The 13,692-nt window shown below is 62.3% G+C and overlaps 1 gene segment (V, D, J or C); it reads left to right on the top strand.

Moving 5' to 3' along the window:
• The first annotated feature begins 4,805 nt into the window (after window positions 1–4,805).
• On the top strand, window positions 4,806–12,750 carry LOC105106174 (immunoglobulin heavy constant gamma 4-like). The segment is given in 7 exon segments: window positions 4,806–4,971; window positions 8,266–8,559; window positions 8,875–8,910; window positions 9,035–9,364; window positions 9,448–9,768; window positions 11,139–11,272; window positions 11,640–12,750. Coding segments are annotated over 7 exon segments (1,215 nt in total).
• Window positions 12,751–13,692: the final 942 nt, after the last annotated feature.

The raw sequence follows: 13,692 nt of genomic DNA, 5'->3' as shown, positions 1-13,692 counted from the left end.
AATTTGCACCCAAACCAAGGATAAAGTGTAAAGGTAGAATAAAGGCATCCCCTGACAGGCAAGATCTCAGACAACGTCCCTCCAGGCATCCTCTCTCAGGAAGACAGCAGACGGCCTTTGGACCTGAACTCTCCACGTCAGCTGCCTGCGCCCCGGCAGATCATGGACTCCAGCCACCGTCATTGTGCCAGTCACTTCTTTACGACAAATCTCTTTCTAGATACAGACCGTATACACAGAGGTAGGGGTACATCCTACGGATTCCGTTCCCCTGGAGACTAACACACCCTGGGGCACAACGCAGTCTTCTTCCAACCCACAGGAGCCGACTGACTCCAGAGAGGATGGGAGGGCAGGTCCACGGCACTCAGCAGCGTTCCTGAAGAGGGGGTCTAAACTGCACTGGAAAGCCAGCTCAAGGGCCCAGCATCGATGCTTAATTAAGTCTAAAGCACGTGCTTCCACACGTACAACGTGGGAACGTCCAGTTACCCGCACTGGGTCTGTTCACAACGCAGCGCATTTCCCCCTAAACGGTACATCAAGTGATTGAGCCTCGTAGAAGGAACAGCATCCTGGATTAGAACGGCAGCAAGTGTCACAAACCTGCTGGAAAGCAGAGTGGATCCCTCCCGCGGGCGACCCCACTCGGCTTGCTCACTGGCTGCCCAGCACTCGAGCTGCTCAGAAAGGCACCTTCGTGCGGTCCTGCTGTGAGGAGCATGAGCCGTTCTCCACCTTCGGAGACAAAACGCTGGCTTCCTGTAAGAAAAAATATGGTGCTGCCCAGGGTCCTTGCGCTTCGCCTGGCCGTGTGGGTGAGCTTCCCCCGTCAGGATCTGTGGCACCAAGTTCACCACACGGAGCAGAGGGAGGCGGCCCAGGCCAGCCAGCGCGTTCCAGAGCCACGTCCCGGCCCTCTCCGACCCTCTCCACGCCCTCGTCTCTGGCTGCTGCGCTTCTCAGTGAGGGGCTGGGGGACGCACACCTGACGGCAGCTTGTCAGCTGAGCTGGAGCCTCAGCCAAGGGACAGCCTTGGAGCAGGTGGGCCCTGGAAGAAGCCCCCGGGACACAGGAGACTGGGGCTCAAGAAGGTGGCTGTGCCCCCAGTCCCAGGTGAGTCCCCGGGAGGCACCCCATAAGTGAGGGTCCTTGGCTTCACACGGGGCAGAACTCAAGAGCAAGCCGTGGGTCAGGAAGAGTAGGTTACTCAGACAGAGGCACACTCCGCAGACAGAGCGCGGGCGTCTCGCTCAGCAGGGAGAGCGGCCACGCGGAGCGGGGGCGCTGGTTCCCATGGGCTCAGTAGCGTCGCATGCTAACTAGTGGGGGGATCGTTCCAGCCGCCTTGGGGAAGGGGCAGGGGGTCCCAGGACGTGGGCCACCACCCACTTGTTAGCCTTATGGCCAGCCTCAGAACTGTCCTGGCCCCTGTGGGCACGCCATTCACCAGGCTGGTATGTTACAACGAGCCGATAATGAAGCTCAAGGCCAACTGGAAGTCAACTCTTCCACCATCTTGGGCCTCAAGATCTATTGGGGGTTGAGTCTCCCACCGTCTCCGTGCTAATTGCTGTGTCATTCCTTTAATGGCGGTGCCCTGCCCCCTTCCCCCCTGTCCCACCCACGCAGCAGACCTCAGCGGCAGAGAAACCTGTGAGCCCCCGGGAGTGGTTTAGCACAAATCCTCTCCCGGGGCCGCAGCCTTCCATTGCTCCCTGACTCCTCTGGACCCCTCTCGTTCCCCACACCTTCCTCCAAGGGGAGCTGCGGGCTCCCGTGCCCATCAGCCGCCAGCCACTGGGATAACAGCGTCAGCACCCAGGGAACGGCGGGAGCAAGGCCCAGCCAGCGCCTTGGCCCCACGTTGGCTAACTCCGTCTGCGGCTCTCGCCCAGGGGCCGTCCTGCATTTCCTCCTCCTGGAAACTCACAGCCTCCCCACACTGGTCAACAGCTCCATCCTCCAAACACAGACTCAGCTCCTCTCCCTGCTCCAGCACAGGGCGCACCCGCCATGCTGCCATCGCCACCCGCCAAGCAGCCTGCCTGCCGTCCTGGTGGGTCTCAGCCCAGGCTGGTCTCTGCCGTGGGAGGTAGGGTGCAGCAGGAGTCAAGACACCAATCCCTACTCTGCCTCCGTCACACTCCATGTGATGGGCCTGGAGGGGCAGGCTTGAGTGTTACTGATGGCGCCCCAGTCATAAAACTCTGCTTGGACGGGGCACGGGGAGGGGGCTTTCTGATTAAAAGATGCAGGCTCAGGGAGCTGAGAAGTCAGGGGTGTGGCCCAGCAGGAGCCCCAGGAGCTGCCCTCCCGCCTACACGGTTCAGACGGATACCTCCAAGGAGACCGCTGGAGAAGGCAGTGCTGGGGGAGCCGCCTGCTGACACAGGCATGAGCTGAGCGTGGGGACCCGAGCCCTGCACACCTCCACACGGTCCGTCTAATCCATACAACATGGACGCAAGGGTCGTTTTGAGCTGCAGGCAATTAAAAAAGCAGACACAAGGCAATCTCTCCGCCTCCTGCCTTTTACAAGGCAAAGCAGGGCGATACCTGAGGACACAGCAGACCCTTATCAGCACCTGTCAGCGCCTGCCCTGCGAGCCTGCCTCACTCCCTCTCCCATTAACCCACGTACCTACCTTCCCCGCTACACTGACCAGAGACACAAAGTCCCTCTCTTTGCCTTCACCCTTGCCTACAACTCAAGTCCTTTAGTTCGGGTCTATACACCCAGTGTTAACCCCCTGCCCCCGTACTCATCCAGGGCACCCTCTGTTCCTATCTTCTAATCACTCTGGGAGATGCTTTTTTCAGAAACCTGAGGTGGAAGGGGGAACTGGCCCCCTCTTCTACAAGAGCAAGCCTCTCCCCGACCTGACAAGGGGCAAGCCAAGTCTGAGACTTCCTACGGTGAGAGCCCTGGCAAAGAGGAGGGAACGTGCACAGGGAGGTGTCCATCAGCCCTGCAGGAAGACAGCCAGGCAGCTTCCACCTCTAGCTACCTCCATCTGATCCCTGTCCAGCCGGTACTGGGAGTGCCAGGAGGCACTAGAGATCTGTGTTGAGGCAGGAGTGCAGAATGAAATGGGGATCTGAGCTGGGAGGACCACAAGGCACGGGAGATCTTAGCTGGGAGGACCAGGATGCACAGGAGACCATCTACAGCAACCAGCCCAGGAAGCCGCCTGCTCCCCACACGGCAGACCTGCAGGAAGTGAGACCTCTACCTCCAGTGAAAGTCCAAGAAGCCGAACAACCTGTAACAGCACCCCCATGCCCGGCAGGGGCGTGACCAATAACCGACAGCGTCCATCATTTTGTCCCTGCGTCCGGCTTAGGACCCACATGAGAAAGCCGGACGTGCCCCCAGCCATCACAGGGGCGCCTGCATCTCGTCCCTGGTCCAGCTTCCCCAGCCGACCGCCTCATCACGCACCCCGGAGCTCGCCCTTTTTCTCTAAAGAACCTTTCTATACACAGAAAATATTTTAATAGATTAACATACTATTTATTATACGCTATGCATACATGTATTAGAAACACATGTCACACACGTGTGTCTGTGTACAGTAACGCTGAACAGTACATACACGTAATAAAACCGCAAAGCTCTCCCGCGTCCCTGCCTGCCTGGAGGCTCTGCCAAGCCCGGTGCTGGGTGTGGACGCCCTGGCTGCACCAGCTCGGAATAATCAGGCTCTCCTTATCCTGTTAAAGCATTTTCAGCAACTTAGGAGACACAAGGTCTCATGACAGTGGCTCGCAGTCGCTGTTAAAAAGCAGCCCCAAATGCATCTTGGGACCTAGACACAAGCGGAGACGAAGGTGAAGGTGGCGGAGCGGGTCTGAGCAGGGGCGGTGATCCCCGGAGGAAGCGAGCAGAGCAGGGGTGGCGGGCGGTCCTGTGGGGCCCAGCAGAGCACCTGGGCTGGACTCCACTCTGTGCAGGCCGGAAGGGGCGCAGCACGCATGTCGCCCACCCAGCCCTTGTAGGACACGTGCCCGGGAAGCCCCCTTCCCCACCCGCGGCTCTTCTGAAGTGGGCACTGCATTATCCCCCAGGGACCCTGATGCTGCAGGCACAGAACAGCCCAGGGGTGCGCACGGGGCTTGAAGTGAGCTGCGGCACTCCAAGACAGGAGAAGCTGAAGGTCCCCGCCCCACTCCTGGGGCACACGCAGCGGTGGAGGGCCTGCACGCTATTGCTCAGCCAGACAGCCGTCTTCCAGCCCCAGAGACCACCGTGAACTCTGCAGCACAGAAGACAGCTGCTGTTGGGGAAACAGCTTCCCTCTGACCTTGCGTGTTACACCGCCCTGCGGTCAGAGATGGGGGACAGGGATGGAGCCACGGATGGAGGGAGAGAAGAGGCTTGGACCCAGAGGAAGACAGCCGCCCACCCAAGAGGCCGTGCTGGCAGGCGGACAGGACAAAGCTGGGGTTAGGCTGCGGCCTGTGCCCACCGCACTCACCAGAGAGGAGAGAGGTGACCACTGGCCCTGGGAGGACCGGGGGCTCAGGGCGGAGGCCGGGTACCCCAGGCAACAGCCAGACAAGCGGGCAGCACCCCTGTGGGAGGTAGGGAACAGGTGACCGCCGAGACTCCCACTCTCAGCCCAAGGTCCCAGGACACCACTCGCCCCACCCCCAGGCATCTATGTGAGGCGCCTCTGCTGAGTCTGGACTCCCCCAGGTCATCTGAGACAGAAACCACCCAGAGAAAAGGGAACTTCAGGAAGCAGGCAGTGCCACCGGTTTCAGTCCTGTTCTTAGTGTTCGCAGGGTTGCGGGCAGTCAGCTCACATCTACGGGAATCCAGCTACGAAATCCTAGGAACTGGGGCTGCAGGCACAGAGATCGGCCTGGAGGAGCGCAGGTGCCTGGGGCCAGAGGAGGGAAGGGGTGGCGGCAGCACGGAGACCCAGGCTGCAGGGGAGCCACCTCCATGGCTTCCACCTTCGGTGAGTGCAGCCCAAGAGGAGCAGGGGCAGAGGGAGCGCAGGGGGCATTGGAGGGGAGGCCCCACCTCAGGGACCCCACAAGGCTCCAGGAGCAGCTGAGGTGAAGGCTGGGAGCTGGTGGGCACAGGCAACCGGCCCACCACCTGGAAGGTCCAGGGACCAGGGGAGACTTCTGGGGACACTGGGGACACAAAAGAGGGTTAAGGTACCCAAGGACGAGAAGCCCTGCTGGGAGGGCACCAGTGTGGGTCTCCAGGGAGAAAAGCCATCCCTGCTGGGAGGGCACCCGGGTGGGACTCCAGGGAGAAAGTCAGCCCTGCTGGGAGGGCACCAGGTTGGGACTCCAGGGAGAAAGTCAGCCCTGCTGGGAGGGCACCAGGGTGGGACACCAGGGAGAAAAGCCAGCCCTGCTGGGAGGGCACCAGGGTGGGACTCCAGGGAGAAAGTCAGCCCTGCTGGGAGGGCACCAGTGTGGGACTCCAGGGAGAAAAGCCAGCCCTGCTGGGAGGGCACCCGGGTGGGACTCCAGGAAGAAAAACCAGCCCTGGGGATAACACAGGTTTCAGGGTGTGGAGCGGAACTAGGCTGAGGGCTCTGCGTTGACCCAGAGGGTCAGAGGCTGCCAAGGGCCAGCACCAGGGACAAAGGTCAGGGAGGCTGAATGTAAGAGGGGGCAGAACACCTGGAGGTCAAGGAGGGCAGCCCCAGGCGCTCTGAAATCACATGGAGCTCGTGCACATGAGCAGAAGCCTGGGGGTGGACGGGGGCCAGAAGCTAACTTGGAGTTCAAGAGAAGATGGAGCTGGTGCAGGTGAGAGGCCACTGAAGGGCAGGAGGGCAGGGGGAAAGCCTCAGGGGTTCAAGGGAGCTGGTTGAGCTTGTGCAGGGGAGAAGAGGGCTGGAAGGGCTGGGAGCTGCCCTGAGGGGCTCCAGGAAGGAGGTTGAGCTTGTGCAGGTCAGCAGAGGGCTAGGAGGGCAGGAGGAAAGCCCCAGGGGCTCCAGGTTGCATTCAGAGCTTCCGCCCGTAGGCTGGGGGCAGGCAGGTACAGGACTGCCCTGAGGAGCTCCAAGGAGCTGGTAGAGATTGTATTGATGAACAAGGGGCTGGGAGGGCAGGGGGCAGCCCCAAGGGTTCCAGGGCACAGGTTGAGCGTCTGCAGGGGAGCAGAGGGCTGGGTGGGCAGAGGGCAGCACCAGTGGTTCCTGGTAGCAGGTTGAGCTTCAGAGGGGAGCAGACGTCTTTGAGGGCAGGGAGCAGCCCCAGGGGATCCAGGGAGCAGGTTGAGCTTCTGCAGAGGAGCAGAGGGTTGGGAGACCAGAGAGCAGCCACAGGGTCTCCAAGGAGCAATCAGAGCTATGACCTGTAGGCTGGGGGCAGGCAGGTACAGGACTGCCCTGAGGAGCTCCAAGGAGCTGGTAGAGCTTGTATTGGTGAACAAGGGGCTGGGAGGGCAGGGGGCAGCCCCAAGGGTTCCTGGGAGCAGGTTGAGCTTCTCCAAGGGAGCAGACCTTTGTGAGATCAGGGGACAGCCCCGAGGGGCTCGAGGGAGCAGGTTGAGCTCGTGAGGGTCAGCAGAGGCCTCGGAGTGCAGGGGGCAGCCCCAGGGGCGCCAGGGAACAGATTGTGCATATGCAGGGGAGCAGAGGGCTGGGAGGGCAGGGGGCAGCCCCAGGATTTCCAGGAAGAAGGTTGAGCTTGTGCAGGTGAGAGGAGGGCTGCAAGGGCAGGAGGCAGCCCCAGGGCATCCACGGAGCAGCTTGAGCTTGTGCAGGTGAGCGGAGGGCTGGGAGGTCAGGGGGCAGCCCCAGGGGCTCCAGGGCACAGGGTGAGCTTTGCATGGGTGCGGAGGGCAGGGAGGGCAGGGCGCAGCACCAGGAGTTCCAGAGAGCAGGTTGAGCTTCTGCAGTAGAGTAGAAGCCTGGGAGGTCAGGGAGCAGCCCCAGAGGCTCCAGGGAGCAGGTTGAGCATGTGCAGGGGAGCAGAGGGCTGGGAAGGCAGGGAGCAGCCCCAGGGGTTCCAGGGAGCAGGTTGAGCTTATGCAAGTGAGCGGAGGGCTGCGAGGGCAGGGGGCAGCCCCAAGGGGATCCAGGGCACAGGTTGAGCGTCTGCAGGGGAGCAGAGGGCTGGGTGGGCAGAGGGCAGCACCAGTGGTTCCTGGTAGCAGGTTGAGCTTCTACAGAGGAGCAGAGGGTTGGGAGACCAGAGAGCAGCCACAGGGTCTCCAAGCAACAATCAGAGCTATGACCTGTAAGCTGGGGGCAGGCAGGTACAGGACTGCCCTGAGGAACTCCAAGGAGCTGGTAGAGCTTGTATTGCTGAACAGGGGGATGGGAGGGCAGGAGGCAGCTTAAAGAGGTCCAGGAAGCCAGTTGTAATTGTGAGAATGAGCAAAGGGTCCACACAACAGCGGGGCTCCCCTGTAGCTAGCGGATTAAAGCCCAGACCTAAGGTACAGCCACACGAGGAGCTGAGCCAGGTTGACGGCTGTGGGGATGGTCAGAGGGGCCACGGCTGCTCCTGGCCAGTGTCTCCTGGGACAAGGGTCTCAGAGGCTGCCAGTGAGCAGGGGGCTGAGGTCAGAGGACAGGGACATGGGAGCCACAAGCTGGGGTGGCGTCAGGGGCCCAGGTGTGAGGGGGAAGTGAGCTGAGGGGCTCCAGCTGGAGGACCAGAAGAGGGACAGGAGCTCCCCGAGGCACAGACTCGGCACCCTGGCTAAGGCCACAGGGATGAAAGGGGAGGGGCCAAGGAGGAGACCTGCAGGGCCAGGGTCCAAGGGGGCCAAGGGCCAGGGGGGCCAGGGGCCAGGGCCCAGGTGCTCTGGCTGCAGAGCTGACCCAGAAGACACGGGCACGGAGGGCAAAGAGCAGGCCAGGCAAGGGGCCAAGAGCAGGCTTCTGGGTGGTGGAGGCCCACCACGCCAAGGAGAGGCCCACACACCCAGGGCAGGGCCGGGCTGGGGCAGCAGGACAGTGAGCTCAGGGGACCAGCGGATGCTGGCCGGGAGCAGGCAGCACTGGTCAGGACTCAGACACAGGGCTCAGTCAGGCCAGGCACTTGCAGGAGGTCAGGGACCTAGGGGGCTGTCACCCAGGAGATCTCCCAGCGCTGACACACAGCTGCAGAGGCACGAGGCCCTGGGTGGTGAGGGCCCTGCCGGCCAGCTGCTTTGCAGACATTCTGGAAGCACGTGGGCGCTGGGCTCAGGGGTGCCCAGACCTGGGCTCGTGACACCCTGCCTGGACCCTCCCAGGGGTGAAGCCCTGGTGGTCACACGGCCTGCTTTCTTGCAGCCTCCACCAAGGCCCCATCGGTCTATCCTCTGACTGCTAGATGCGGGGACACGCCTGGCTCCACGGTGGCCTTCGGCTGCCTGGTCTGGGGCTACATCCCTGAGCCAGTGACAGTGACCTGGAACTCGGGTGCCCTGTCCAGCGGCGTCCACACCTTCCCGTCAGTCTTCATGTCCTCGGGGCTCTACACCCTCAGCAGCTTAGTGACTCTGCCCACCAGCAGCTCGACCGGCAAGACCTTCTTCTGCAACGTAGCCCACCCGGCCAGCAGCACCAAGGTGGACAAGCGTGTGGGTAAGTAGACAGGCCTCAGGGCGGGCGTCCACTCCCAGACAGGACCGAGGTCAGCCCTCCGCCCGGCTTGAACCACATGCCAGGATGGCGACCTCTGCCCAGAGTATCAGAGGAGGAGCGGTCTCCTCGCCTGAAGGCCTCCCAGGCTATGTGAGGGGTCCTCTGGGTGTTTCTATCAGGTCCAAGGTGGGCACAGGATGCACACCTCTACCGCACATAGCTGGTGCTGGACCTGCCAAAATCTATCCCTGACTTATGCCGCCCCAACAGACCTTTCGCCCTCACCCAGAAACCTCCTGTCTGATTCCTTTGCAGAACCGCATGGAGGATGCCCGTGTCCCAAATGTCCAGGTGAGTCAGACAAGCCACTCCCTCTTTAACAAGGAGGTGGCCACAGCCCTGGCGTGCTCGGAATACATGTGTCCTGGAGAAGGCTGGTCCAGGAGCTAACTGCCCACCCTGTCTTCCCTGCCAGAGCCTGAGCTCCCGGGAGGGCCCTCCGTCTTCGTCTTCCCCCCAAAACCCAAGGATGTCCTCTCCATTTCTGGGAGGCCCGAGGTCACGTGCGTTGTGGTGGACGTGGGTAAGGAAGACCCCGAGGTCAATTTCAACTGGTACATTGATGGCGTTGAGGTGCGAACGGCCAACACGAAGCCAAAGGAGGAACAGTTCAACAGCACGTACCGCGTGGTCAGCGTCCTGACCATCCAGCACCAGGACTGGCTGACGGGGAAGGAGTTCAAGTGCAAGGTCAACAACAAAGCTCTCCCGGCCCCCATCGAGAGGACCATCTCCAAGGCCAAAGGTGGGACGGACAACGGGCGCGGGAGGGTCCTGTGGGGCTGCTTGGAGTGACCGTCGGGCTCACAGACACGCCTGTCCCCACAGGGCAGACCCGGGAGCCGCAGGTGTACACCCTGGCCCCACACAGGGAAGAGCTGGCCAAGGACACCGTGAGCGTAACCTGCCTGGTCAAAGGCTTCTACCCAGCTGACATCAACGTTGAGTGGCAGAGGAATGGGCAGCCGGAGTCAGAGGGCACCTACGCCACCACGCTGCCCCAGCTGGACAACGACGGGACCTACTTCCTCTACAGCAAGCTCTCGGTGGGAAAGAACACGTGGCAGCGGGGAGAAACCTTCACCTGTGTGGTGATGCACGAGGCCCTGCACAACCACTACACCCAGAAATCCATCTCCCAGTCTTCGGGTAAATGAGACTCACCCCGGCACCCCAGCGAACACCCCTCCCCGAGGCCCTCAGGGTCCAGCACGGATGCCTGAGCCCCACCCCTGTGTACATAACTCCCGGGCCAGCATGAAATAAAACACCCAGTGCCTCCCTGGGGCCCTGCAACCCTGTCATGGTTCTTTCCGAGCAGAGCTCCTGCGCTCTCAGGGCCTGCGGGAGGCGGGGGCAGGCCAGGCTCTGAGGACAAACTTGGTGCCATCAGGGAACTGGGGGTGACACGAGGCAAGGGATGCGGTCTGCCAGAGGCATCAGCTCCCCAGGGTCCAGCGTCCGGCCAGCACCTACTCAGGCAGGACTGTGTAGAGGGGATCTGGTAGAGCCCCCCAAGGAACTTCAGGGAAATGAGTGCCCAGATATTCCCCTCTGTCCAAGCCCAACTGTGGGACAGTGGCAAGTCCTTGTGCCCGCAGTTCCTGTCCCCGGGGCCTAGAGAAACAACGTGCTGACACCCTGTCAACATGGGAGCCACGCCTGGCCGGCGATGGGGGCACAGGCCTCCTGCTCCCAGGACACACAGAGATCAGGCCCCACCCTCCCGTAGGCGAGGTGCTCGGGGCCATATCTGTACACTCGAGGGGACACTCACCCAGACTCGTAGGAAAAAAGCCCTCTCATGGAGCACACCAGCCTGCACACCCCTCGTCCACCTGCAAACTCACGCACACGCATGTGCCTGTGCAACTGCACACAAGGGCACAACCACACAACTGCACAGAAGCCAGCCTTGCTCACTGGGTCCTCAATGGGGTATCCGCCCAGGGCCAGACCAGAGCCTGGAGCCGGGTCTCGTGAACCCTCTGTGGACACCAGCTTGGTCCCCACTCCTCAAAGCCCCAGCAGCACTGACCACAATGGCCAGCTCAGACCCCCACCCCTCTTCTCCCCAGGACACCTGCACCCCCTCCTCAACACACAGAGACCCAACACCCCACTGGTCCCTAGCACGCCCACCCAACCCCCTCGGGCACACAGGGACACCCCAAGGTTGCCTCCGCCCTTCCCTGCAGTAGTACCCACCACAGACCTGCTCTGCAGACCCCTGCCGTCTAGGCCTGGCCTCCAGTGGGAGGGAAGGCAGGGGTCAGGGCACCCTCTCCCAAGAGGACCCCATGAAAGGCACCGCAGAGGAGTGGATGAGGGACCCCCACGGGCCAGGCTTACATATGGCCCAAGGGGTCCGGCCAAGACTGAGGCCCAATCTGGAGGAATGGGGGACACGAGGTCAGTGCCCAGGGATTGACCTCAGGGAACCATTGATCCAGCCCCCCAGGGGGATACTAGTGCCCCACCCGCCCTGTCACACAGCTGACCACCCCCTCCCTGTCCAGAGCCACTCCTGGAGGAGGAGAGCTGTGCCGAGGCCCAGAGCGGGGAGCTGGACGGGCTGTGGACCACCATCTCCATCTTCATCACCCTCTTCCTGCTCAGCGTGTGCTACAGCGCCACAGTGACCCTCTTCAAGGTGGGCGGGCCAGGCCAGCTGTCCTGCTGTCCTCACACAGTGCCCCTTCCCTGTCCACTCCCTGTCCCTCCCTGTCCCTCCCTGTCCCCTTCCTGTCCCCTCACAGTCCCGTCACTGTCTCCTCACTCTCCCCTCTTGTCCTTTCTGTCCACTGTCTGTCCTTCTCTGTCTCTCCAGTCCATTCTGTTCTCTCACTGTCCCTCTCTGTCCCTGTCGGGACCTCGCTGTCCGTAGCTATGCCCACGCAGTCCTCGCGCCACCCCACCGGAGCACACTCGCGGCCGGCAGTCCCCGGGCTGGGAGGCCAGGTCCTTGGGGGAAGCTGGCATGGGGGCCCCGGCTGTGCTCACACCCGCCGTCCCTGCAGGTGAAGTGGATCTTCTCCTCGGTGGTGGAGCTGAAGCGGACGATCGTCCCAGACTACAGAAACATGATCGGGCAGGGGGCCTAGCGTGTCCTCTGGGGGTGTCCACGGACACCCCAGGCCCCAGAGGTACCCCGATCATCGCTCCGAGCTGCTCAGCCACTACTCCGCCCGCTGCCCTGCCAGCTCTGAACTCTCGGCCATGTTCACCCGCACCTCCATCCTCCGACCTCACGGCCACCACCGACCACACCCTGCACCCTGACCACCTTCAGGGGACCAAGTGGACAGCAGGTGCTACCACCAACCTGAGCTGAGGGGTCTGCCTGTCCTCACCGGGAGTGCCCGGGGCACCCTGGGGTTCCTCTGGACGAGCAGGAAGATGGCATCCCGGGGCAGTGGGCACGGCCCGCTCTCTGTGGACACTCTCGGGCCTGGTGACCAAGGACGGTTCCAAAAAGGAGGCACACTGTGTGAGATATCTGCTGGAACAGTGCTGCCCCGGCCGACCTCACTCAGCAGGGAAGCCTCTGGATGTGCCACCAACGTTCAGCCAAGTACTCACCTCTGAGAAGGGCCTGGGCCCATGGCCCCTACAGCAGCCAGCTCTGCCAGGAAGGGGGTGACGTTTCCTCGCCAGAGTTTCCCAGAGACGGGCCTGGAGACCAGGTCCCCCACGGGCAGAACGCAGCCTTGCTAGACAGAGCAAGAAGGACACTGGCAAAAAGGGCACTGGCCTCAGCCACCCTATCCCGTGGCCAGCGGCCTGAGACAACTTCAGCAGGAGCACTCTGCACTGGGCGGTGTGGTGAGAGGCGAGCCCCGGGAGGAGGGAGCCCGACAGCCTGGCGTCCCGGCCCCAGACCCCTGGGCCTCTCCTGTCTTCTCCCTGGATGGGGAGGGGCAGGCCCCACTGCCGGGTGGTGGCGGGGGAGGGGGGGCGCTACAGCCAGAGGTCACGCCAGGCCTGGCTTGGGAAGCTGTGCATCCTTTCTAAACGTCTGGCGCCCACGAACTTACTGCGCTGTTTATCTTTGGTTGGGTTTTTTGTTGGGAGACTCTGGCTTGTCATGTTTTGGGTTGTTCAGACAATAAAGCATCCTTTACCATTCCATAGCTCTCTGGGAATTGCTCTGTGTTGCGGCCCCTCCCCTGGTGCCTCCGCAGCCTGGCCGCCCTCCACACCCTCCCAGCCCCAGGCCCCAGCTCTCCCCCCACCACACCCATCCCTGGGGTTCCCTGGGGGCGCGGAGTCAGCAGCAAGTCCCAGGTGTCGGACGCCTGGTCAGCACGGCTGCTGTAACACGCAGCACAGTCGGGTTGGAACCACAGAAATGATTGTCTCCCGTCCTGGAGCGGCACGTCCCAGGTCGAGGAGCGTGAGGGCCACTGTGCCCACCGGCTGCCAAGGCTGCAGGGCCGGAGTCAGGACTCGGTCCTCCTGGGAGGCCAGACCCTGAGCTCCAGTCCGTCCTGGTGGTTCCATCTCAAAGGAACAGTCTCAGGTCCCGGGTTGTAGGAGACACAGCACTCCCCAGAGGGCAGACACAGGAGACACAGCTGTCTGCCCTTCGCAGGAAATGCTCCAGGAAACGGAGGCCAGCGCCTGGTCAGGGTTGGCTCTGCTGGGCGATCCAGGCCAGCACTACTGGAGAGCTCAGTCATCCACGGGACACCGCCCGGGGCGGCTGGACATTGTCCAAGTGTCTGTGTGAGCCTTTCAGTGTGTCAGGGCAGAGGGGGCGAAATCAATGTGCCGAGTCTGTGGCTCCACGGCCCCAGGGGAGGCCAGCAGGACAGGCTCCTGGCAGGGAGCTGGGACCAGCACTGAGTGTCTGTCAGTAAAGCCACAGCACCCCAGGGACATTGGGAAGGGCCATTCCAGCTTCCTGTGGCGGAAAGACAGACAGACAGACAAACAGAGAGACAGAGGAAGACAGAGAATTTTATGCAGGAAAGGGACTGCTCGCTCCAGTGGGCTCCGCACCAAAGACGGTGAGGCCATGGGGCGGGCAGCCAGGTCCAGGAGCATCGCCGGCCCTCAGGGACCCTGCCA

Source organism: Camelus dromedarius, chromosome 5 (assembly GCF_036321535.1).
Source record: "Camelus dromedarius isolate mCamDro1 chromosome 5, mCamDro1.pat, whole genome shotgun sequence".
In the NCBI taxonomy this organism is placed as follows: domain Eukaryota; kingdom Metazoa; phylum Chordata; class Mammalia; order Artiodactyla; family Camelidae; genus Camelus; species Camelus dromedarius.
This window is presented reverse-complemented; position numbering and strand designations above follow the sequence as displayed.